Here is a 26,525-nt window from a genome sequence, read left to right on the forward strand (position 1 = left end):
TTAGCAATTCACTAAATCATCCATAGATTTCTATGGTGTAGACATGTGTGTGTGTGTGTGTGTGTTTGTTTGAGATATTGTTATGCTACTTGAGGTTTGTTGTTGTTATGGATAGCAGATCTATGGGGCAAAGAGTTCCAAACTTGACCTTTCATCTTATTTTGAATAACTAGGACAACCACTATTCAGTATGCTCTCCCCTTCTCAAGGTAGTAGGGTGTAATTTGAAGCCGGTTCAGAAGCTATTCTTGCAGGTCAAACAATCAGGTCATACAGTCAGGTAAAATTTCAAATATGTCAAGAGAGATTTTTATACAAGCAACAAATTGTCTAGAGAGGTTGTTGTTGTTGTTGTTGCTGGTGTTTGTTTGTATGTTGAGCGAAGTGGTCTTCGTCCTATTAGTGGGAGAAGTCCAAAACGTGGTCCTTTGCTATTCGTAAGACCCACAGAAGAGAAAGCAGGTCAACCCCCGACACCGAGAGCATCGACAGATAGATGAATGTGCATCCAGGCTCAGTGGTTACGTAGGAAGTCGGAGACAAGAAACAGGAAGAAAGAGTGAGAGAAAGTTGGGGCAAAAGAGTACAACAGGGGTCTCCAGCATCCCCTGTCGGAGCCTCATGGAGCTTTAGGTGTTTTTCGCTCAATAAACACTCAACGCCCAGTCTGGGAATTGGAACCGCGAGTCCGCTGCCCTAACCACTGGGCCATTGCACCTCCACTAGTGTCATGAGATGGTGCTAGGTGTGTCGCAGTGTAACCTGAATGATTTTTTTTCCCTATACTTTTAGTTATATATTTTTTTTTAGTTCAGGTGTGCTGCTGAATTTTGAAAAGTATATAAGTGTACCACAAGCAACAAAAGGTTGTGGAGCATTGATTTGACTATTCTGCTCCCCCATTTCACTTAAGCATGCATACATACATATGCCTGGTGAACGAGTGCCTACCACTGAAGTGATCCAATAAGATTGAAATCACATGATCTGGTCATCTCCAAGCTAGGGTGGCAGGAGTTCTCTCCGGTTTGCAATGAATATCAAGTGTGAGAGAGCACTGAATAAACCAGCTGGAAAGAGATGTCTTTCTGGGGTTGAAATAGCAATATTGTTGTCTCTTAGGGGACAGCCACATCAAAGTGGTGATATACACCACTAGATATATATATATTTCTTTACTACCCACAAGGGTCCAAACATAGAGCGGACAAACAAGGACAGACAAACGGATTAAGTCGATTACATCGACCCCAGTGCGAAACTGGTACTTTATTTATCGACCCTGAAAGGATGAAAGGCAAAGTCGACCTTGGCGGAATTTGAACTCAGAATGTAACGACAGACAAAATATCGCTAAGCATTTCGCCCAGCGTGCTAATGTTTCTAAAGGGTAATAACATAGATTACTACCAGTGTCCCAGCACAAAGGATGAATTAGTCATTAGACAAAATATTATTCATATAGAAAAATATTATTCATGTAGAAATATAATTAAGGGCTCCTAAATAAGGATGCCAAGTGCATCGTATGAAATATGAATATCTCTCTCTATATAAACGGCAGTTTGTCTGTGCGTGTTTCTGTGTGTCTGTTTGCTTGTACCCTCACTCTGACCACGGCTTTCAACCGATTCTGATGAAACTTGACACACACATAGCCCAATATCATAATTCAAAACTAACGCAGCGAAAATTTTGAAAAGTTCGCCCAGTTCTGAAAAAAATCGATAAATTCGACATGGGGTCGAGAATAAAAAAAAAACAAACCACAGACTGTCTAGGGGACGCAACTGAACCTTTTTTTACTCTCAAAAAAAATTTACCATCATTTTTCTTCCATTTTTTTGCTATTTTTTGGCTATAACTCTCTAAAAATGCTTTATAGTTATTTCCCTTACAAACCTGAGCAACGCCGGGCGATACTGCTAGTAATAAATAAAAGAATGAAATATGAAACGGCTTACCCGCTCCAGTTCTTTATCTATTCTGGCATCATCCATGCCAATAATAATATAATAATAATAATAATAATAATAATAATAAACTTTTCTACTATAGACACAAGGGCTTAAATTTGCAGGCGGGGACTAATCAATTACATCACTGGTACCTAATTTACTGACCCTGAAAGAATGAAAGGCAAAGTCAACCTTGGCAGAATTTGAACCCAGAATGCAGTGACAGGCAAAATACCACTAAGCATTTTGTCCAGCATGCTAACAATTCTGCTAGCTTACCACCTTAATAATAATAATAATAATATATACATAGAGAGAGAGAGACAGACAGACAGAGATACTCATATATATGCGCACACACATACATACATACACATATACAGAAGAAAGAAATAAAGGAAAGAAGATAGGGAGAAAGAAAGAAAGAAAGTGATCTTTACTGCACTTTAACTTCGGAGTTTTCCAAAGTACAATCATCATCATTGCTGTTGGAACAATACATTGGTCGATGACCAACAGCTATAATCCAAGGATGGTCTTTTCTCTGTTTATTTGCTTTGTCTAAGTCTTCTATTAGCCAAGCAGACTGAGCTGCAATATATCTGGTGTCTTTTATGAAGAATACTTCTGTGGAATAACTGGAAGGAAAGGAAAAAACATTAATTTAATTCCATATTCAATGTTTTTATTTTTGTATTCTAAGTGACAGGAAGAATATGTACAAAGCAAACAAACAAAAATATATTTTGTCCAGTTCTTTATCTATTTTTCTTTATTATAGGCATAAAGCCTGAGAAAAAAAGAGGAGACACCACAGGGACAGACAACACAAAATGTGGGGTACATAGAACATATCGTATGAAATATGAATATAATGAAAGAATGAAATATGAAATGGCTTACCCGCTCCAGTTCTTTATCTATTCTGGCATCATCCATGCCAATAATAATAATAATAATAATAATAAACTTTTCTACTATAGGTACAAGGTCTTAAATTTGGAGGAGGGGACTAGGCAATTACATCACTGGTACCTAATTTACTGACCCTGAAAGAATGAAAGGCAAAGTCAACCTTGGCAGAATTTGAACCCAGAATGCAGTGACAGGCAAAATACCACTAAGTATTTTGTCCAGCATGCAAACAATTCTGCTAGCTTACCACAATAATAATAATAACCCTTTCTACTAAAGGCACATGGTCTGACATTTTTTTTTTTTTTTTGGTGGTGGGGATAGTCAATCACATAAACCCCAATACTTGACAGGTACTTAATTTATCAAACCCAAAAGGATGAAAGGCAAAGTCTTTCCTCAGCGGGATTTGAACTTAGAATGTAATAACAGGTGAAATACCACTAAGCATTTCCAGTGGTAAATCAATTACATCAACCCCAGTGCTCTACTGGTACATACTTTATTGATCCTGATAGGATGAAAGGCAAAGCTGACCTCAGGAGAATTTGAACTCAGAACGTAACTACGGATGAAATACAGCTAAGCAGTTTGTCTGGTGTGTTAACGATTCTACCAGTTCATTGACTTAACAATAATAATTAATGTCTTGATGCTATACAAGGAGGTGGCTCGCATGGTTTCTGATTTTAATTGATAGGAAATGCTAGCATGTACATGTTTTGTCTTGGTATAAAAGATGGGCTACAGCAAATATTCTGCTCAATATCACAGATTTGCTTGTCACTTGATTGACCTTAATCAGCTGACATTAGTGGCTGACAATATGTGCATTTCTGATCACGAGCAGTAGTAGTAAGGGAGCATAGTAACCATGTATTGAAAGGGATTCTTTGGGCTTTCAATAAAATGGAAACATGGGTGTTTTATTAATTATCCTTAAACAACTGTTATACAGGTACCTTTTGAGCGATATTGGTTACTCAATCTGAAGAAAATTCTAACTGGGCCCCACCTGCAAGGTCATGTGCTGTTTATCTAGATATGAGGTCATCAGATGGCACACACATGACTGTGATGCATGTGCCTGGTGTGCCCTTATCAGACAGGTAGTCATGACAGGTATATTAGGTTTCATATATTTGTACCCTAGTGTTACCTTGATGGCATGTGCTGCTCTCTCACTCATATATAATAATAATAATGATGGTAATAATAATGATACAGTTTATTGTATACAGTACGGAGGTGTACTACAACTAAGTGCAATAAGTCAAGTAAAGAATGACAGTAATGAAATCTAGAAGTACATGCACGGTTTACAGTATAAAACACAAAAAGATAGAAAAATAAACATAAAAAAAGCCATAGAGAGGAAAGGGTGTATGGTACTTTCGAAGACTGCAGTGTCCCAACAGTTAAAAACTGATGCAGTTACTTTATTCTATGCTTTGACAGTTCTGAGCATGAAAGTATTTCTGAAAGTTGTGGCTACTGCACTGGTTTTTCATTTTATAAGCATGTTTAAGGGTGGTAGAAGTATTGAGTTAAAAGAAGTACCCAAAGTTGCTGTTGGAAAGATGATGTATAATATTGTAGAATTCTACTGAGTCAGCTGCAAGATGTTGACACCTTAGTGTGTTGATGTCCAGAGAAACAGGACATTGAAAATATGGAAGGTACACATCTCTCGACAGCTTCCAGAAGATCAATATTCTAGACAGGATGGGTATTTCAGACTGGAGACCCAAACTCCAAGAGTGAACAAACCAAAACCATATACAGCTTTAAACAGATAGCTCTCTCTTTTTACTCTTTTACTTGTTTCAGTCATTTGATTGTTGCCATGCTGGAGCACTGCCTTTAGTCGAGCAAATCAACGCCAGGACTTATTCTTTGTAAGCCTAGTACTTATTCTATCTGTCTCTTTTGCCAAACTGCTAATGTATGGAGATGTAAACACACTACCATCGGTTGTCAAGCAATGTTGGAGGGGACAAACATATAAACATATACACACACATACATATATATATACATATATATGACGAGCTTCTTTCAGTTTCCGTCTACCAAATCAACTCAGAAGGCTTTGGTTGGCCTGAGGCTATGCTAGACGATAATTGCCCAAGGTGCCATGCAGTGGGACTGAACCTGGAACCATGTGGTTGGTAAGCAAACTACTTACCACACAGCCATTCCTGCACCTATAATAGATATTAATAGTTTCTGATTTAAGCACAAGAGTAGCAATTTTGAAGTGATATGGCATCCTAATATTCATTGGATTGATAATTCATTCCAAATTCTTACAATAGTTTTCACAATAGTAAAAAGAAAAACCATTCCCTCATCCTGCAACAAAAAAGAAAGAAAAACAATTAATTAAAGAAAATAAGTATAATTTTTTTCAAAATGTGTCAAACCTGATGAAATGTACTGGTCCAATATCAAAACTGTACCACAATTTATTCATCTTCATTGGCCAACTGGTTCCAGGCATGGAAAAACGGTACCGATATTGAGCGAATGTTTCATTGTCAATCTCTGCAAACAAGCATAAAATACATCAAGGCCTATCTGTGTGTGTGTAAGCCATCTAAGAGTTCAAAAGTCAGGAAAAAATGCACTCGTATATCTATCAGTTGAGTGGGTCTATTAATCAAAGTGTACAGTATCATATATCCATTACAGCTGATCTTGCCTATCAGTTTCACACAGTGGATTTGATGGAGTGTTAGGTAAAACCTGCACTCCGATTATGTAAACCAGCACTCTTCAGAGGTAACCATTTTGGAATGAAATATGGCAGCTGCTCTCTATTGTGAAAGGTGAAAAGACATATGCGGTTTGTGGTCGCTGTGAAAAAGACAATGTAACAAATCAAGCAGGGGGTTAAGTTAAGAGTTATGCCTCTTTGTATTAAAAACCTCTTCTCTGGGGGATGTTTTGTTGCAAGTTGGTGAGAGTTTCTGGAAAAGTGTTTATGGGAAATGCATTATCTTTAAGGTTGATGTTCCACAAGAACAACAATCTTAAAGATACAATAGAGAGCAGTCACCATGCTTCATTTCATAACAGCTACCTCTGAAGAGCTCAGGGTTACATAATCAGGCTGTTACCTAACACTTTGTTGAATCCTTAGTGTGAAACCAATTGGTAAGATCAGCTGAAATGGATGTATAATACTGTACACTTCGATTAATTTATATATATGTGTGTGTGTGTGTGTATATATATATATATATATATATATATATATATATATGTAGAGAGAGAGAGAGAGAGAGAGAGAAACACACACACACTCACACATGCATGCATGTACTTAGGTGCAGACATGGCTGTGACTCCCAATCACGTGATCTTGAGTTCAGTCTCACTGTGAGACATCTCAAGCAAGTGTTTTTTACTATAGACCTGAGGTAGCCAAAGCCTTATCAATGGATTGGTAGCTGGAAACTGAAAGAAGCCAGTGTATATATATATATACATAAAACCACCAACTAAACAGGTATAATATTAAATATTTGAAGAAAAGAAGGGTAAAGATACCGCTTGTTAAAAATCAAAGCAAAAGCTTCAAAAAACCACCAATTCTACAATAAATACACACGGCCTTCTTTGAGTTTCTCTACCAAATTCACTCATAAGGCTTTGTTTGGCTCAGGATCTATAGATATGTTCTTTAGCATCACACACACACACATGGGGCATGAATAACACTGTGATGAATGAGCCAAAGAAGCCTCTACATCATTATTCAACAAGCAAGACACAGTAGCCAATCTCTACCACCTTCAACATTCAGATTTGTCTCTTAAATATAACGCTCATTTATTCACATAATTTTGAATTAAGCATTTTCTTGCAGCTAAGACATTTTCATGAGGTGATTGCTTAGTTTTAGAAAGACATAGTAGGATAAGTGTGAGAGGCCAGATCTGTCCAGTTTTAACATAAAACTGGTTGAATAGTTAGGCTGGTTTGAATACTAAAGGGTTAACAAAATATAGCACATATTGGGTTATGGCTGGAACATCTGATCATAGATTTACACAATTACTGATTTGCTGGTGAGAGGATGTATGTTAAATAACAATAAAAAAAAAACAGACTGATATATAAAGATAGATAAATATATATATATAAGATAAAATCAAGTTTATAGACAGATTTTGGAGTGTACATAGATCTGATATAGATGACAACCAACACACAGGCACACAATCACACATACATGCATGTGCACACAATTGCACATAATTGCACACATTTATATCTACATAGCCACTCACATACACACATGGGTACATGTTCATACAGTCACACACATACGTATACAGACTTGTACACAATCACATGCATGCACATACACTTGTACATAATCATGCATACATACTCACACACTTGTACATAGCCACATGCATACACACACATAACTGTACATACTCACTCACACACACACATACATACACAGAGTCACAGAAATACACATACTTGCACATAATCATACACATAATCACACACAAACACTTGCACACACTCACACAAACACACTCATACAAACACAGAATCCTAAAAATGTAATAACCATTTCCGATTGACCCATTTAACTTTATAAAGACCAAGAAATCGATATGAGGAGGGGGGGGGGAAGTGAGAGGGGATAGGAGAAGACAGCTGTTAGAAATCGTGGTGAGAGCGGGAGGAGGGAAGAGATGATGAAAGAACTTTGTAGAAAGTTTGCTGTATGCAGGTAACAAAACAGAAACGAATGCCCAGATGTTACAAAAAGGCATGTTGTGTTTAAAATGAGTCAGAACCGATAATTATCTAACTACAACAAGTGACTGAATAATAATAATAATAATCATATGCCTTGCTGCTGTACCATGCCCTGATGCAGTACCAGGCAGTGGCTCTCGTGGCTTCTGATCATAACTGATTGGAAGTGTTATCATGTACATTGTTTTGTCTTAGTATAAAAGATGGGCTACAGCAAATATTCTGCTCAATGCCACAGATTTGCTTGTCAGTTGTTTGACCGTAACCAGTTGAGCATGTCCCTTAGTGGCTGATGATATGTGCATCTCTGACCATGTGCAGAAATAGTTGGGGAGCATCATAGCCATGTGTTGAAAGGATTCCTTAGAGGTTTGGATAAGTTACCTTTGGGAACAAGGGCGCTTCGTTCAATTTCCTTAAACAACCCTTATTCAGGGACCTTTTGAGCAGGATGGGTTACTCAACCAGAAGAAAATTCTAACTGGGCCCCACCTGCAAGGTCATGTGCTGTTTATCTTGATATGAGATCACCATGTCGCACACATATGGTTGTGATGCATGCGCCTAGTGTACCCTTATCAGATGGGTAGTCATGATGGGTATACTGGGCTTCGTATATTTTACCCCAGTGTCACTTTGATGGCATGCTCTGCTCTCTCACTCAATAATAATCATAAGGCCCTGATGCAGTACCAGGCAGTGGCTCTCATGGCTTCTGATCTTAACTGATTGGAAGTGTTATCATGTACATTGTTTTGTCTTAGTATAAAAGATGGGCTACAGCAAATATTCTGCTCAATACCACAGATTTGCTTGTCAGTTGTTTGACCATAACCAGTCAAATATGTCCCTTCATGACTAATGATATGTGAATTTCAGATCATGAACAGAAGTTGTTGGGGGAGTATCATATGCAGGTGTTGAGAGGAATTCTTTGGAGTTTGAATAATTCACTTCTGGAAACATAGGTGTTTCATTCAACATCCACAGACAACTCTTATTCAGAGATCTTTCAAGTGAGATGGGCTACTTGACCTGTAGAAAACTTTAACTGGCCCCCACCTGCAAGGTCATGTGCTGTTAATCTTGATATGAGATCACCTTGTCATGCACATATGGTTTAGTTGTAATGCCTGTGCCTGACTTATCCTTATCAGATGGGTAGCCATGATGGGTGAGGATGGGTAGTCATGATGGGTGTCACTTTGATGGCATGCACAGCTCTCTCACTCAATAACAATAATAACAACAATTTCACATTTCGGTACAAGACCAGTAAGTTTGGTAGAGCAGGTGAGTTGATTATATTGACCCCTGTACTTACATAACACTTATTTTATTGACCCTGAAAGGATGAAAGGTGAAGTCGACACCAACAAAATTTGAACTCAAAATGTAAAGATGGACTATATGCCACTAAGCATTTCACCTGGCATGCTAAGAATTCTGTCAGCTTATGGCCTTAATCCTCATAATAATAATAATAATAATAATAATAATAATAATAATAATAATATAATAATGGTATCTCAAGAGGACTACAGTACCAGTGATTGTAGGATCTCTGGGAATGATAAAAAAGGGTAGCAAAACCTATTTGAAAATGATACCAGGCTTACCATCCCTACAGGAAGTGCAAAAAATCGTATTAACTGGAACGGCTCATGTACTGAGAAGAACATTATCGCTGTGAAAACAACATCCATTCATGAATTTATTTATTTATTAATTTTTTAAAATACATATTTTATCTGTGAATTTGCGTGTGTAACCTGGGAATGCATACAATGAGCTTCTCTGCCCTAGGTGTACAGAAAACACTCGGCGAGAAACAGAAGAAAATTTGAAGAAAGAAGGAAAAATAATAATAATAATAATAATAATAATAATAATAATAATTAAGGCCAACAGACCAGATATAGTTGTCAGAGATCATGAAGAAAAAAAATGCTTTCTAATTGATGTATCAATACCGTCAGATGACAACGTGTCTCTAAAAGAAATGGAGAAACTTTCAAAATACAAAGACCTGGAAATAGAGGTAACCAGAATGTGGAATCTAAAAACAGAAACAATTCCTATCATAGTAGGTGCATTAGGCACGATAAAAAAATATTCAGACAAATACATAACAAAAACGCCAGGACTTACAAACACATATAACATACAGAAAATTGCACTACTAGGCACTGCACACATCCTACGCAGAACACTTTCCATACAATAACCATCAGAGCATCGCAACAAATCATAGCACATACCCAAGGCACACAGAGCTGCGCTCGGTAGTGAAGTGAAAGCACGCTATAAAAATAAAACTACTGACTAATAATAATAATAATAATTTTTTTCTACAATAGGCACAAAGCTTAAAATTATGGGAGAGAGGGATAATTGATTACATCAACACCAGTGTTCTGCTGGTACTTATTTCATCGATCCCAAAAGAATAAAAGGCAAAATCACCTGTGGTGGCATTTAAACTCAGAATATAAAGCCAGAAAAAGGCCAAACATCAACAACAAAAACAACAACCTATCTTACCATGGTTTCCTGGAGCTGTCATGTAAGGCACATATTTTGCATAGTCTTGTATGATATCCATAAACTCATCGCCATTCTGTGATGAAAACATAAACATTATCAACATTAGATTTTTAGAATATATATATATATATATATATATATATATAGTTAATCCAAACAAGAAAGCACCACAAAAAAACACAACAACGTGAGGACGTGGAACAAATATAGTATTATTGGACGCTCAGGAAAGAAGGAGGGTTTAACGTTTCTAGCAGAGCTCTTCGTCGGAAACATAGGAAAAGGAAAGATCCAGAGAAGGGAAGACAGAGGAAAAAAATCGCCAACGGTACACACATGGTCACATATATATATATATATATATATAATATATATATATATATATATATAAAGGGATTTGTATAATTGTGTATAAAGGGATAGATATTGTTCAAAGAAATTCCAACACTGTTTTTTATGTTTTATTTATATTCTTTATAATATTAATGTAGAATATAGATCTACTATATTGATCTACTGTGATCAAATAGACTTATAATCAAAATTGTTCCAAGGCCATTGTGGACACCTTCATGACTGTTTGTCTGGCTTGTGTTCTTGTTTATGTTGCTGTTGATCATAGTTCTTCTCAGTGAGGTCTGTCCTGGGGTTAAATAACAACAGCAACATAAACAACAAGAACACAAGCGAGACAAACAGGGTCCTCCATGTAGTTCCAGTCATGAAGGGGTCCACAATGGCCTTGGAACAATTTTGATTATAAGTCTGCTTGATCACAGTAGATCTGCAGCTCACCAACAAGAACTACAGCAACAACAACAAATAATCAGTTCCTGGCTTTTGGTAAAAGAAAATACAAGAGGATCAGTTGATTATGATTTTATTCAACATATCTTTCTCTCAGAGCCACACACTTATTGCAGCAGCCCTTCAGTTTTTCTAAGCCCTGTAAAAGAACACAGAAGGTTGAGCTTCCAACCAGGCTTTTCATGATGCCCCTAAGGCCAAGAACTTTTTAGCACTCCGTCATAGATAGAGAACCATAATTACCTGTCCACCATCGTCTTCGAAGTTGTAAGCAAAATCTCCAATATGGAAGAAGGCAGAATATTTGCCAGACAATGCTTCATTGGTTAGAGTTGGATGAATGCGGGATTCCACTCCAAGATCACCAAAGAGGACAAACGAAGGGGACCATTCCTGTTGAAAAGACAATGAATAATACAATGGTTGTGTATGTGAGCATGTCTGAGTGGTTATAGATTTGTATATGTTTTTTTTTGTTTGTGCATTTGTATATTTTTAAGTGTGTATATGTTGGTATGAAGCGTTTTGTTCAAGAACACAGTGCACTACCAGGTCCAGGAATTGTGAGTGCAATACCCTAACCACAAGGCCACATGCCTTCACATTGCTCTGCAGTCTGGACAGTTGCAAAATCATTGGCACATTGGCAGAAAAGCTTTACAGTAAATTTCCCAGTCTCTACATTCTGAGTTCAAATTCCACTTGCCCGAAGAAAGCAACGGGAAACCACTCCAGTTTTCATTCCAAGTCTAGTCATGGTAGCCAAAGTTCCAGTAATCTACTTAATGGCAGCAGGTGAAAGTATGAACCTTCCCAGGTCATACAAAGTGTGCTGGAGAAGGTTCATGTGCACAGGACCTGCCTAAGGGCAGACCACCACTATACTAGGATATGTATGTATATACATATGTGGGTGTGTGTATGTATATAATTGGCAACTTCACTAGTGCTGCTGCCACTAAAAAGAAAGCACCCAGTACACTCTAAAGTGGTTGGCATAAAGAAGGGCATCCAGCCATAGAAAACCCTGCCTAAGCAGACACAGAAGCTCTCAATGTAGACCCCAGACTAGTAGATACTGTTAAACCATTTTACTAAACTATTTCACCATGCTAGCAGAGAATGCAGACATTAAATAATGATTATATATTATGTATGTGTGTTTCTATGTTTATGAGCAGGCATAGCCATGTGACACAAAAATGTGTTTTGCAACCATGTGGTTTCACATGTAGACCCCTGTATATATATATATATATATATATATATATATATATATATATATAAAGATCCCCTTTGGTCACAGCTGACTATGGGATGGCACTTAGAAAGCTCCGCTCCAAGGTACAAGTCCAGGTAAGATTGTTTATGGAAGACTAGCAATCGCCCATACATACCAGCCTATCCTCTGCATGCAACCAATGTTATCCAAGGGAAAGGCAAAGGCCATTACAGCTTGGTACTTGTGATGTCGCAACTCATTTCTACAGCTGAGTGAACTGAAGCAGCATGAAATAAAGTGTCTTGCTCAAGAACACAACACACAGCCTGGTCCAGGAATCGAACTCACTACCTCATGATTGTAAGCCCAACGCTCTAACCACTCAGCTGTATGCCTCCACATAACTTATTCCCACCAAATTCCACACACAAAACATTGGCTAATACAAGGCTGTAATAGAATATGCATCAAACTTACCCATAATGTATTTGAACCCCAAACCACAAGGCTGAAAAGCAAAGTTCTTAACCCCACTGCTATGCCTGCACCTATATATGTATATTACAATTTGTCTACAATATGTGTGTATGTGTGTGTGTGTATGACATGTACAGACACACACACACACACACACTTACACACACACAAACATATTAAGGCATAATATTAAGACATAATAAGGATTAAATTATTTTAGACAAATCCTCTTCATGCCCCCATACGCTATACACACACTTGCAGCATACACATACACATATGCACCCACCAACACACCCACACACCTCCCCACACACAAATTCACTGTACTTGATGTTATATTTGAACCCTAATTATAATCTATCATCAAACTTTAATGAATAGATCATTAATCCATTAATTTGACACACACACACACACACACACACACACACATAAATACAAAACGTATCTACTTACATTGCCCTTTGGTGGTGTCTTAAAGTAGGCAGGAGTCACCATTTTACTGTTGACTATACTGTAATAATATGTTGTATTTGGTTTGAGGTCCTGGAACATGAATATATAACAGACAGTTTAGAGAAGAGGAAATACATATATAATGGATACATATATAAATATACATATACATAAAATCCTATTTTGGTGTTAGGAAGGGCATCCAGCTGTAGAAAACAGGCCAAAACTAACAATTGGAGCCTGATGCAGCTCTCCACCTGGCCAGCTCCTGTCAGACAGTCCAATCCATGCCAGCATGGAAAACGGATGCTAAATGATGTTGATGATTAGGATGATGATGATATCGTTATTGTTTTACCATCCACTTTATTATGCTTGCATATATTGGAGAAAATTCTTTAAATCAGATTTTTCAAAGTCCAGATGCCCTTGCTGTTGCCAATCCTCGTCTGTTTCCAATATTCTACTGAGCCAGACATGTTTTCACAAAAGACTAGAAACAAATGACACATTAGACCCCTAATTCATCTGCTATTTGAATTCATTCATCTCCCCATCTCCATGCCTCTTTTTATCTCTATTCAGCCTGTCACCTATATAAGTCTTTCTATTATTTGTTTTTACTCTCCTTTCTAAAAAAAAACATTGTTTTTATAATGAGAAGAATGTATATATATCCATTGACATTTAAAAACTTATTAACTGATATTGATTTTCTTAATAAAATTCTGTTCTGACAGTTACATGACATAATCTGACCACCACTTTTTTTAAGATCTTATACCAGACACTCGAAAGTTAAGCCATTGATTTATCATTATTTGGGCAGTGACCTCGCAGAATCATTACAATGCTGGACAAAATACTTAGTGGTATTTCGTCAAGCTTTGCATTCTGAGTTCAAATTCTGCTAAGGTTAACTTAGCCTTTCATGCTTTGGGGATTGATGAAATAAGTACCAGTTATGCACTGGAGTTGAGGTAGTCAACTAGCTACACCTCTAAAATTTCGTTTAACATCCTTAAACAACCCTTATTCAGGGACCTTTTGAGCAGGATAGATTACTCAACCAGAAGAAAATTCTAACTGGGCCCCACCTGCAAGGTCATGTGCTTATTTTGATATGAGACCATCATGTCACACATATGGTTGTGATGCATGTGCCTAGTGTACCCTTATCAGATGGGTAGTCATGATGGGTATACTGGGCTTTGTATATTTTACCCCAGTGTCACTTTGATGGCATTCACTGCTCTCTCACTCAATAATAATAATAATAATAATGATAATAATAATAATAATGATGATGATGATGATGATGATGATGATGATAATAATAATAATAATGATAATAATAATAAAGAAGAGGATAGTGATAGTCATGCTGAATATAATGTCAATAACAATGATGATGAATATGATGATGACAACGATGGCAACAGCGACAATGATGACACAACAATGATGATAATCATGCTAATGATGACACTGACGATAATAGCAATGTTAGAGATGATGATAGTGTTGATTGTAATGACAATAATAACTACTAACAATGCTGACGGTGGCAATAGTGATGACAATAGTGATAACAACAATGATGATAACAATAATGATAATAACGATAATAACAATGATAACAATGATGATAACAATGGTGATAATAATGGTGATAACAATGATAATATCAATGATGATGATAATGATAAAAACAATGATAACAATGATGATAATAACGATAACAATAATGATAACAATGATAACAATGAGGATAACAATAATGATAATGATGATGATAACAATAATGATAACAATAATGATATCAATGATGATAATAATGATAACGATAATGACAACGATGGTAACAAGGACAATGACTGATGACAACGATAATAGCAATGACAGTGATGACGATAACTTGAATATGTTGATGATGATGATGATGATGGTGAGATGAACAATGATGTCACTGGCAATAGGAATGATGATGATAATGATGACATCGATAAACGAAGTAACAACAATTACGAGGAAGACAACAAGGATAAGGATAATGACAATGATGCTGATGACACAATGATGCAAACAACAGCAATAATAATAATGATGATAACAATAACGACCACGACGGTGGGATTGGTGATTTGGAGAACTCACTTTTAGTACAGCATGGTAGTAGTAATGTCTTGCCAGTGAGTTGGTAAGATTAAAGAACACTGTGGTTGGTTCTGCTTTGTACTTCTTGTTCTGTATGGTGTCACCGTATTTCACAGAGCTCGAACAGTTGGCCACTGATGACCACATTATTACTATGTCCTGTGTTGTGTTACCAAAGGCTATGTGGATACCATGAGGTCTGCAGTTTTCTGTACAAAATAAATAATAATAATAATAATAATAATAATAATAATAATAATAATAATAATAATAGTAATAATAATAGTAATAATAATAATAACATTTTTATTATAGGGACAAGGCTTGAAGTCTTGTGGGAAAGGACTAGTCGATTACATCGATCCCAGAATTTCACTGGTACTTAATTTACTGACTCTGAAAGGATGAAAGGCAAAATTAACCTTGACAGAATTTGAACTCAGAATGTAGAGGGACAAAATACCACTCAGCATTTTGCCCGGGCTACTAACAATTCTGCCAGCTCTTCACCTTTTATCTATTGAGATATCAAAATAGTTTTGACATCTAATTTAAAATAAATGCATGTATATTGGTATATCAACATGGTATTTTATTATACCAATATATAGTTGTGTTTTGTTAAGATGGTTCTATGGAACATTTAACAAAAGGTAAGTTTCAAAGACCCATCTAAATACTGGTATATTTAGATGGTGTTTGGGACATAATGAAAGGCAAATATTTGAAAATATATTTCTACTTTCTTAGCTTAAGACCATTCTTTGAACCACATCTTAACAAAAAGAATTGACAAAGACAGATAGACAGTGATGGGTGGATGGATTTATACATATTATATCAGTACAGCTTGGTACAACCCCATAAAACAGCTATTGCAAGTGACCATCATTAGGTGGCAGCATAATAAAATAAGAGTTTTTGCATGCATACTAAAAAACGTTTCCTGTAAATGAACCTAAAGGATACACATATATATATATATATATTTTCTCTCCTTGTTTCTTTCTGTGGAAGAGCATAGGCTCGAAACGTTAAGGACTTTTTCAATTCCCGATCATTATACTAATACATCTGTTTGTTTTCTACACCACCTGTCTTCGTCTTTTGTTTTTTTGTGAATTCTCCCTATATATATATATATATATAGGTGCAGGAGTGGCTGTGTAGTAAGTAGCTTGCTAACCAACCACATGGTTCCGGGTTCAGTCCCACTGCGTGGCATCTTGGGCAAGTGTCTTCTGCTATAGCCCCGGGCCAACCAATGCCTTGTGAGTGGATTTGTTAGACGGAAACTGAAAGAAGCCTGTCATATATATGTATATATATATATATATATGTATGTGTGTGTGTTTGTGTGTCTTTGCTTGTCCCCCTAGCATTGCTTGACAACCGATGCTGGTGTGTTTACATCTCCGTCACTTAGCGGTTCGGCAAAAGAGACCGATAGAATAAGTACTGAGCTTACAAAGAATAAGTCCAGGAGTCAGTTTGCTCGACTAAAGGCGGTGCTCCAGCATGGCCGCAGTCAAATGACTGAAACAAGTAAAAAATATATATATATATATATATATATAAATTGGACGTGGGTGAGCGTTGTATTCTTTCTTGTCCTGAGGTTCACAGCCAAACAGTTGGGTGGATTCGCGTGAAAAATGGCACACATATGCAGACAGGTGCAGTTTGTATTTTTTTCCTAACCCCTATACTGACCAAGAAAAATCGATTAAAACTTTTTCTAATGGAATTCCCTTCTTTCTTCCACCATTAAAACAACCAGTTGCTTAGAAGCTGTTTTCTGAAGGGGTGGGGTCAAGAAATTTTCATACAGCTGGAGGCTCCAATCGAAACAGGGGACCCAAAACTATAAGCTTGAAAAACGCTGTCATAGATTATGCCTAACCAAAAACGATCATAGCCACATCATCCAAACAGACCGGGTGAAACCGGGCTTAGCTGCTAGTATATATATATATATATATATACACAAAACACCATATACATATGTGTATACCCAACACCATATATATATATATATAGATAGATAGATATAGATATATATATGATATTTGGTACATAACAAAAGACATGTACACTTGTATATCAAGAAGTTACTCAGACCCTAACTGAAAAGAATACGCTTACATAAAAGGATGCTGAGACATTAAAACTGAAGGTTTTGTGTCACAGAATCAGAAGCCAGTTCAGACACAATGGTACCTAAGGGTTAAACAAAGAAGGGACACCAATAATGTGATCCTACATAATCTTAAGAAAATGCCACAACTGGAATTATCTCTAATCATAAGACTGCCAGATCAGTTCTGATTTGGGGAGGGGGGGGCAAAACAACAACAACGGTTCCAAAGAAGACAATTGCTATAGAATTGGTGACAATTTTAGAGAATTTCTGGGTGTAATTATTTCTTGCTGTATAATGGGAAGTAGAACAAAGAATTGGCAATAATAGATGCCAGGTTTACATGAGCTTACATTGTAAATAACAGTCCATTGTTATCCCCATTCATTAAATGTTAATTAATTACTAATATACTATGTTAAAATTACAGCAAATTGGTAATTAGTATTCCAGATACCACCCATAATACTATATATATAAATATATGCACACACACACACACACACACACACACACACACACACACACATATTATATATATATACATACACATGCATACATATATATACATACACATTTATATATATATATATATATATATATATATATATATATACATTCATACATATACATATACATATACATACATACATTCATATATATACATGCACATACATACATTCATATATTTACATACACATACGTACATTCATATATTTACATACACATACGTACATTCATATATTTACAACACATACATGCATACATATATATATATACATACACATACATACATACATTCATATATATACATACACATACATACGAATATATTCATATACATCCATACACATACATACACATATATATATATCCATATCTACATATACATATATGCATACACATATGCATATATACAAACACGTATTAATTTGATTTGAAAACCCCACTGGAATGGGAGAAAGCGCTAATAATCTGAATGATATGATATATATATATGTAAAAAATGTAATATATAAATAAATATCTATAATTATGAACCATCTGATCTTCTGATTACCTCATTTCTTCTAATATATAATACCTGTACATCATCTCCAAACCTTGAAATACAAACACATATATACACACACACACACACACAAACAAACACACATATATACATACACATCATCATCATTATCATTTAATACCTGCTTTCCATAGCTTAGATGGCATGACAAGAACGGGTAAACTGAAGAACTGAACCAGGTTCCAGTCTGATTTGGCATGAATTCTATGACTGGGTGCCCTTCTTAGCGCAAACATATATGTGCATACACATATATACAAACATATACGTATATATATATACATATATATATACACATATACATATATACACATATACACATACATATATACACATACATATATACACATATACACATACATATACACACATACATATACACATACATATATACATATATACACATATATGCATATATACATATACATATATACATATACACATACATATATACATATACACATACATATACACATATATACATATACACATACATATATATATACACATACATATATACATATACACATACACATACATATATGCATATATACATATACACATGCATATATACATATACGTATACATATATACATATACACATACATATACAAAACAAAAATCGCACTCTCATCTCATAACAACAATACGGCACAATTATTTCACCTCAATTGGCCCCGCTCTCTTTAACATTACACCAAAACACATTAAAACAGAAACTGACCCTATAGGGTTCAAGAAGTCTTTGGACAGATTCCTTCAAGAAATCCCGGATAAACCCCCTACACCCGGATATGTCTCTGTAAACAATAACTCTCTACTTGAGTGGGCCATAGTGCCCAAATTCTGACTTGAAAGACTTCACCAGGTGGTGCTATTAAGTTAGACATGGCCTGGGCCAATAATGGCCGAAACCTATCAAAGTATCAAAGTAAGTATACACATATATATATACACATACATATACACACATATATATACATATACACATACATATACACATATATATATACACATACATATACACACATATATATACACATACATATACACACATATATATATAGATATACACATACATATACACACATATATATATATACACATACATATACACATATATATATATACACATACATATATGCATATATACATATACACATACATACACACATACATATATACATATACACATACTTATATGCATATATACATATACACATACATATATACATATATATATATACATATACACATACATATATGTATATGTATATATATGCATATATACATATACACATACATATATACATATATATATATACATATACACATACATATATGCATATGTATATATATTCATATATACATATACACATACATATATGCATATATACATATACACATACATATATACATATATATATATATATATATATATACATATACACATACATATATGCATATATACATACATATATGCATATATGCATTAAGCCAAGTGAGATCATAATCATGGCCAATGCCTGTGTCACATAACTGGCACCCAGGCCAGTGGCACATGAAAACCACCTATTGAGCATTGGGCCTCACAGAGGCAATACAGTCGATGCTGGTGTCACATAAGTAGAACCCATGCCAGTGGCATGTAAAAAGCACTTTCAAGTACTAGGCCTCGGGCAGGCAATGACAAATTACAAAGACCTTCAGCATGATGCTGTGCTTGAGCAGAAGATCCATCAAGCCAAGTGAAATCATAGTTGTGGCAGCCCTGGTCAAACCATCCAACCCATGCCAGCATAGACAACAAATATTTAATGATGATGATGATGACATAGCATCATCATTGTTTAACGTCCGCTTTCCATGCTAGAATGGGTTGGACGGTTTGACTGAGGGCTGGCGAACCAGATGGCTGCACCAGACTCCAGTCTTGATCTGGCAGAGTTTCTACTGCTAGATGCCCTTCCTAACGCCAACCACTCCGAGAATGTATTGGTTGCTTTTACATGCCAGCGGCATGGGGGCCAGTCAGGCGGGACTGGCAACAACCAGCGGCGAGCTGTCAGAATCGTTAGCACGCTGGGCGAAATGCTCAGCAGTATTTCGTCTGCTGTTACTTTCTGAGTTCAAATTCCGCCAAGGTCGACTTTGCCTTTCATCCTTTCGGGGTTGATTAAATAAGTACCAGTTATGCACTGGGGTCGATGTAATTGACTTAATTCATTTGTCTGTCCTTGTTTGTCCCTTCTGTGTTTAGCCCGTTGTGGGTAGTAAAGAAATAGGTACTGGCAACAACCTCGCTCAAATTTTTTTTTTTATTACACATGCCAACGGCACAGGTGCCAGTAAGGCGAAGCTGGTAACGATCCCACTTGAATGGTGCCTCCTACATTCCACTGGCACGGAAGCCGATATATGTAAAATTCAAATTGCCTGGGCTTTGAAGCTTCACCTTTGAATAAGCCAACAGGCAAAACTTATCCCAGTCAACGCAGACCTTACATTAAGTATAACTCTACTCTCAGTATTGACTTAGTTACTCCATCAGTAAATGTTCTGTTGTTACTCTTAAACTAGCTGTAATAATGTAATAACCCTATTTAACAATGCATTACAAACGCACATTGCATTGCAATGCATGAATATATTTATGTGTGTGCATAATTACAAGTAATTGATATATAATTGGTATATAATTATAGTTGATTGCTTCCTCAAAACAAGTTTCTGCTGCCAGTGTTCGTGCGAGAGATGAAGTGGAGAAGTGAAAGGGCACGGCTATCCAATTATATTGGTATTGCAACACTAGGTAGGTAGGAAGGTATATATGGAAAGGGATGGAGAGAGAAAGAAGAATGATTGGTGCCACAGCAAATGACCAATTGGCTTATTATTGCAAAGAGAAAGTAAGGACTTGTGTGGATGTGTAATGATTTACTGGTGATGCAATATGATATATATATATATAAGAGTGTGTGTGTGTATATGCATGTATTTACATACGCACACACAGGGTTGTTAGTCATGTAACCAAGGAGTGAGAGGGGCATCCTCCCACCCAGACAATGTTTTTATGTAGGTGGCACTTTTGAGTGTGCTGTATTGAAGAAGAAGGAGGATGAGGAGGAGTGAAATTACCTATGCACTTAGTAGACAAAGCCTCCCATTTTAAGTGACTAAGATCTAAAAACAAAAGGTAAGGAAGCTAACTGAACTAAGATCAGTTGGTTAAGAATGCCATATGTTGTCCTTAGGTATTTTCCTTCAACTGAGTAGTAGTAGTAGTAGTAGTAGTAGTAGTAGTAGCAGTAGTAGTAGTAGTAGTAGTAGTAGTAGTAGTAGTAGTAGTAGTAGTAGTAGCAGCAGTAGTAGTAGTAGAAGTAGTAGTAGAAGTAGTAGTAGAAGTAGTAGCAGCAGCAGCAGTAGTAGTAGTAGTAGTAGTCCTAGCTCAGCTTTGACTGAGCAGACCTATAATCAAATATCTTCCAACCAAGACACTGTCTGAAAACTAGCTCTGTGGAGTTTAGGGTCTTGGTTAGGGTTAGCGCATTCACACACCCACATATAAAACTATATACTTGTGCATACCGCCCCTTCCTACCTTCCCTCCAACAACCCAACCGATTTGCTGTCCACTACGCAGTTGATTTTCTGTTCACCATGTGGTGTTTTCAAGCTAACAGTCGTCACCGATATACAGTTATACCAACATCAAACCACATCACCACGTGACATTCCTCAACCAATCACAGTCCACCTCATGGTAATAACAATCAACTTCTTTCATTCAAATTCAAAATGGTGCAGGAGTGGCTGTGTGGTAAGTAGCTTGCTTCCTAACCACATGGTTCCGGGTTCAGTCCCACTGTGTGGCACCTTGGGCAAGTGTCTTCTACTATAGCCTCGGGCCGACCAAAGCCTTGTGAGTGGATTTGGTAGACGGAGACTGAAAGAAGCCCGTCGTATATATGTATATATATATATATGTATATATATATATATGTATGTGTGTGTATATGTTTGTCTCCCAAAATTGCTTGACAACCGATGCTGGTGTGTTTATGTCCCCGTAACTTAGCAGTTCGGCAAAAGTGACCAATAGATGCTCCAGCAATACGCTAGCCATGAGGGTACAACATGCCTTTATACATATACACATGCATATACATGTGATGAGCTGCTATGGATCACATGATCCCAAAGTATGTATGTGACCAGAGACCACATGTGATCTTCTATTCCCACTGAATCTCCAAACATGAACTTTAACTCATTAGTTGGAACTGACTCAAACCTATCCCAGGTGAATGACACCACAAGTGCAAGTACTTTACAAAATGTACAAAATGCTTATTAGCATGGGAAAATGGATGTTAAACAAAGAAATGTTCTTCCTTCTTCAAGTGTTATACGAGGGAAATGAGGATACTATTTCTAGCTAGCTAAATGACCTTGGAGGTCTATATAAGATTTTGTTGTTAAAATTGATCTGCAATAAATCTCTCTATATATAAAACTGAAGTTGTCTGTGTATGGCAGGTTTTGTAGCCTCCAAGACCCTGCGGTGCAAGTTGACCAGAATTGGGAGTATGATAGAAGAAGGCTTTCTCTTCATTCCGTAGAAGATAAAATTCAAATCGGACCATGTTAAGACCAAAAATTATTTATATCAAAAAGGTGCTTTTTTTCTATGAAAATCCCTATTTTTTACGATTTTTGATTGCTGTGTCGCCAATTTTCGGTGTATTTCAACCAGAAAAATGTTCACTTAAAGAGAATAACAAGCTACATAATGCCAAATTTTTACTTTTCAAAAATTCCAATTCTAAAGGGTTGAAACAAACCTGAGCAACGCCGGGTGATACTGCTAGTTACTGATATTTCTATAATTCAAGAAATATTTTAACATTTTTTTAAAAATTCAATTCCTTATATTTATGAAATTATATACTTTTCACTCTTTTACATGTTTCAGTCATGTGACTGCAGCCATGCTGGAGCACCGCCTTTAGTCAAGCAAATCAACCCCAGGACTTATTCTTTGCAAACCTAGTACTTATTCTATCACTCTCTTTTGCCGAAGTTATGGGGATGTAAACACACCAGCATCGGATGCCAAGCGATGTTGTGGGGGGGGGGGACAAACAGAGACACACAAACACACACACATATATATACATATATACAACGGGCTTCTTTCAGTTTCCGTCCACCCAAGGCTATAGCAGAAGACACTGGCTCAAGGTGCCATGTAGTGGGACTGAACCTGGAACCATGTGGTTTGTAAGCAAGCTACTTACCACACAGCCACTCCTACACCTTAAACAATAAGGTCTCTAGAATATTTTAAAAAATCGAATGGTTGAGAGGGCCCACTCTGTAAAATAGGAATCAGAAGGGTCCATAGATAAAAAATTGTTGAGAAATACAGGTGTAGATGCACTCTTGTTGACATGTATTGCAATGATGTGGCACTGCGTCTATGAATTCCAGGAGAGGCAGCTTTATGCTAAGAGATGAGGGGGGTTAAAGTATTAGAGAAAAGAGGGTCAGAGCTGAAAAGGTTTCTTGCTGAAGGGGGAGTTACATGACTATTTGACTATTCATATTTTAGAGGAGAAGGTGGGAGTTAATGAAGTGAGTTGTCTGCTGGAGAGGTAGAAGGAGTGATGAGGTGCCTGAGTGGACCTTCCAGGACACATGGTGAGCAAAAGTGGGAACAGGAGAATTGAGAGTGTGTGTGATTAAAGGTTGTAAGAGTGTGTGGGGAAAGTGAGTGATGGGGAATGGGTGACTGTAATGAATGGGTGACTGTAATGAATGAGGAACAGGTGCTGAGGGGTGGATGTAGTGAATGGTGGATAAGCAGCATGGGGTGGGGGTGACCAACGATGCCGGCTGGTTAAGAGAGGCAGAATAGTTTTGAGGATACAGTAGAAAGGAGGAGATTAGAAAGAGGAAGAGAAGGGGAAAGAAAGAGACAGAAAGGGAAAGAGAGAGAGAGAGGGAAAGAGAGAAAGGGAAGAGAGAAAAGGAGAAAGGGAGATGACATGTGGTTGGGTAGGTTGCCAGAGTGGATGTGGGAAAAAGAGGCAGGTAGGCAAGCAAAGTGCACTCAACCCCCCTGGAGGGAGAACAAGAGATGCATGGTAAACATCCCTTCATGTTTATTCTATTGAATATATTTAAAGCAATACAACTGTTAACATATATAAATTATTTAATAGAAAGTGTTTTTTTTCTAATTTATATATATATATTATATTTTGTGAAATTTCTAAATTGAATTTTTCCCTGTAAGTTTGGAATAATATTCCCTCATATTTAAAGCAATACAACTATTAACATATATAAACTATTTAATATCTTATAACATGGACACAAGGACTAGACAATCAATCGATTAATTTAATTGTTTAGGGTTTATAACCTGAGTGTAAGACAACACTTTGTTTAATAGGATCACAGTATTAGATTTTCACAAGGATTTAAATCTAGTGTGAAGGGTGGGTGGGCGATAAAATAAATGAATAATGTTGAAAGCTTAATCTAAAAGATAGACACATTGAATGTATATTCTTTTATTGCTTTACATGTTTCAGTCATTCGATCATGTCTACATATGACAAAATACCTGTTACAGTCTTGGGCCCCACAAGATCACGGATAGAATCTGTATTTTCACTATGTTCCTGCACGAGCTTTCCAAATGTCTTAACATTTTTTTATTGCTTTATATATATATTTTTCATTTTTTCCTTTTTAATTATGTGATTGTGTACATATGTATATGTATGTATAAATTAAGTGTATGTACGTACATGTGTATATATGTGTACGCATGTATGCATGTATGTGTGTGTAATACATATATATATATATACACACACACACATATATATATACACACACCTATACATATATACACATATGTACGCACAAATATATACGCACATATATAAGTACACACATATAAACACACACACACACACACATATATAAATATATATGCATACACAGGGTAATAGGCATAGCTGTGTGGTAAGAAGCTTGCTTCCCAACCACATGGTTCCAGGTTCAGTCCCAATGCATGGCATGCTGGGTAAATGTTTTCAACTATAGCCTCGAGCCAACGAAGGTCTTATAAGTGGATTTGGTAGATGGAAACCTATAGAGGCCTGTAGTGTGTATGTGTGTGTGTGTGTGTGTGTACATTTGTATGGCTGTGTTTGTCCCCTCACTATTGCTTGACAACTGATGCTGGTGTGTTTATGTACCTGTGAGTTAGCGGTTCAGCAAATAAAACTGATAGAATAAGTACTAGGCTTACAAAGGATAAGTCCTGGAGTTGTTTCCTTCAGCTAAAGGTGGTGCTCCAGCATGGTTGCAGTCAAATGACTGAAACAAGTAAAAAAAAATTAGAAGAGTATGTATATATATATATATATATACATACATACATGCACACATCAATCATTGCGACCATGGTCAAGCATTCCTAACAAAGTCTCTCCTGGCACCAATCACTTACTGAGCATTGGATTATCTAAGAGTTGATCGATAAATACTTGAGCATTACATACATACACACAAACAAACATACAAACATACATGCATCCATCCATCCATCCATCCATATGAACAAAGAGAGAGGGAGACATACACATCCCAAATAGAGTACAAATATATCTGCACATGCACACACAAACAAGGCATATAAACAGACACATATATACAGAGAAACAATTACATACACAGAGACTTACACAAATATGCACACACATATGCATATAAAGCTCACTCTTTCACTCACACACACACACACCATCACTCACACAAAGATGCCGCCACTCACTCATACAGACACCACCACTCAAGCATACAGACACCACCACTCAAAGCATACAGACACCACCACTCAAAGCATACAGACACTACCACTCAAAGCATACAGACACCACCACTCGAGCATACAGACAC

At 36.5% G+C, this 26,525-nt stretch overlaps 1 protein-coding gene and 1 long non-coding RNA gene across 7 annotated transcripts in view; one reads left to right on the forward strand and one right to left on the reverse strand.

Moving 5' to 3' along the window:
- The window catches only part of LOC115220829 (acid phosphatase type 7), a 59,037-nt gene that overhangs the window by 17,567 nt on the left and 14,945 nt on the right, over window positions 1–26,525 (reverse strand). For all 6 annotated transcript variants that reach the window (XM_029791008.2, XM_029791007.2, XM_036510392.1 and 3 more), the window contains exons 2-7: window positions 15,331–15,539; window positions 13,174–13,263; window positions 11,259–11,408; window positions 10,206–10,281; window positions 5,300–5,420; window positions 2,399–2,596 (exon numbers count right to left, since the gene is read on the reverse strand). In XM_029791008.2, the coding sequence (XP_029646868.1) occupies window positions 2,399–2,596; window positions 5,300–5,420; window positions 10,206–10,281; window positions 11,259–11,408; window positions 13,174–13,263; window positions 15,331–15,539 (844 nt within the window). The remainder of the gene's footprint in view (window positions 1–2,398; window positions 2,597–5,299; window positions 5,421–10,205; window positions 10,282–11,258; window positions 11,409–13,173; window positions 13,264–15,330; window positions 15,540–26,525) is intronic.
- LOC118766721 lies at window positions 6,749–25,704 on the forward strand. The gene is made up of 3 exons (XR_005002630.1): window positions 6,749–6,841; window positions 23,953–23,962; window positions 25,694–25,704. It is a non-coding gene; the product is annotated as an uncharacterized LOC118766721 (long non-coding RNA).

This window comes from Octopus sinensis, linkage group LG17 (genome assembly GCF_006345805.1).
Source record: "Octopus sinensis linkage group LG17, ASM634580v1, whole genome shotgun sequence".
In the NCBI taxonomy this organism is placed as follows: Eukaryota; Metazoa; Mollusca; class Cephalopoda; order Octopoda; family Octopodidae; genus Octopus; species Octopus sinensis.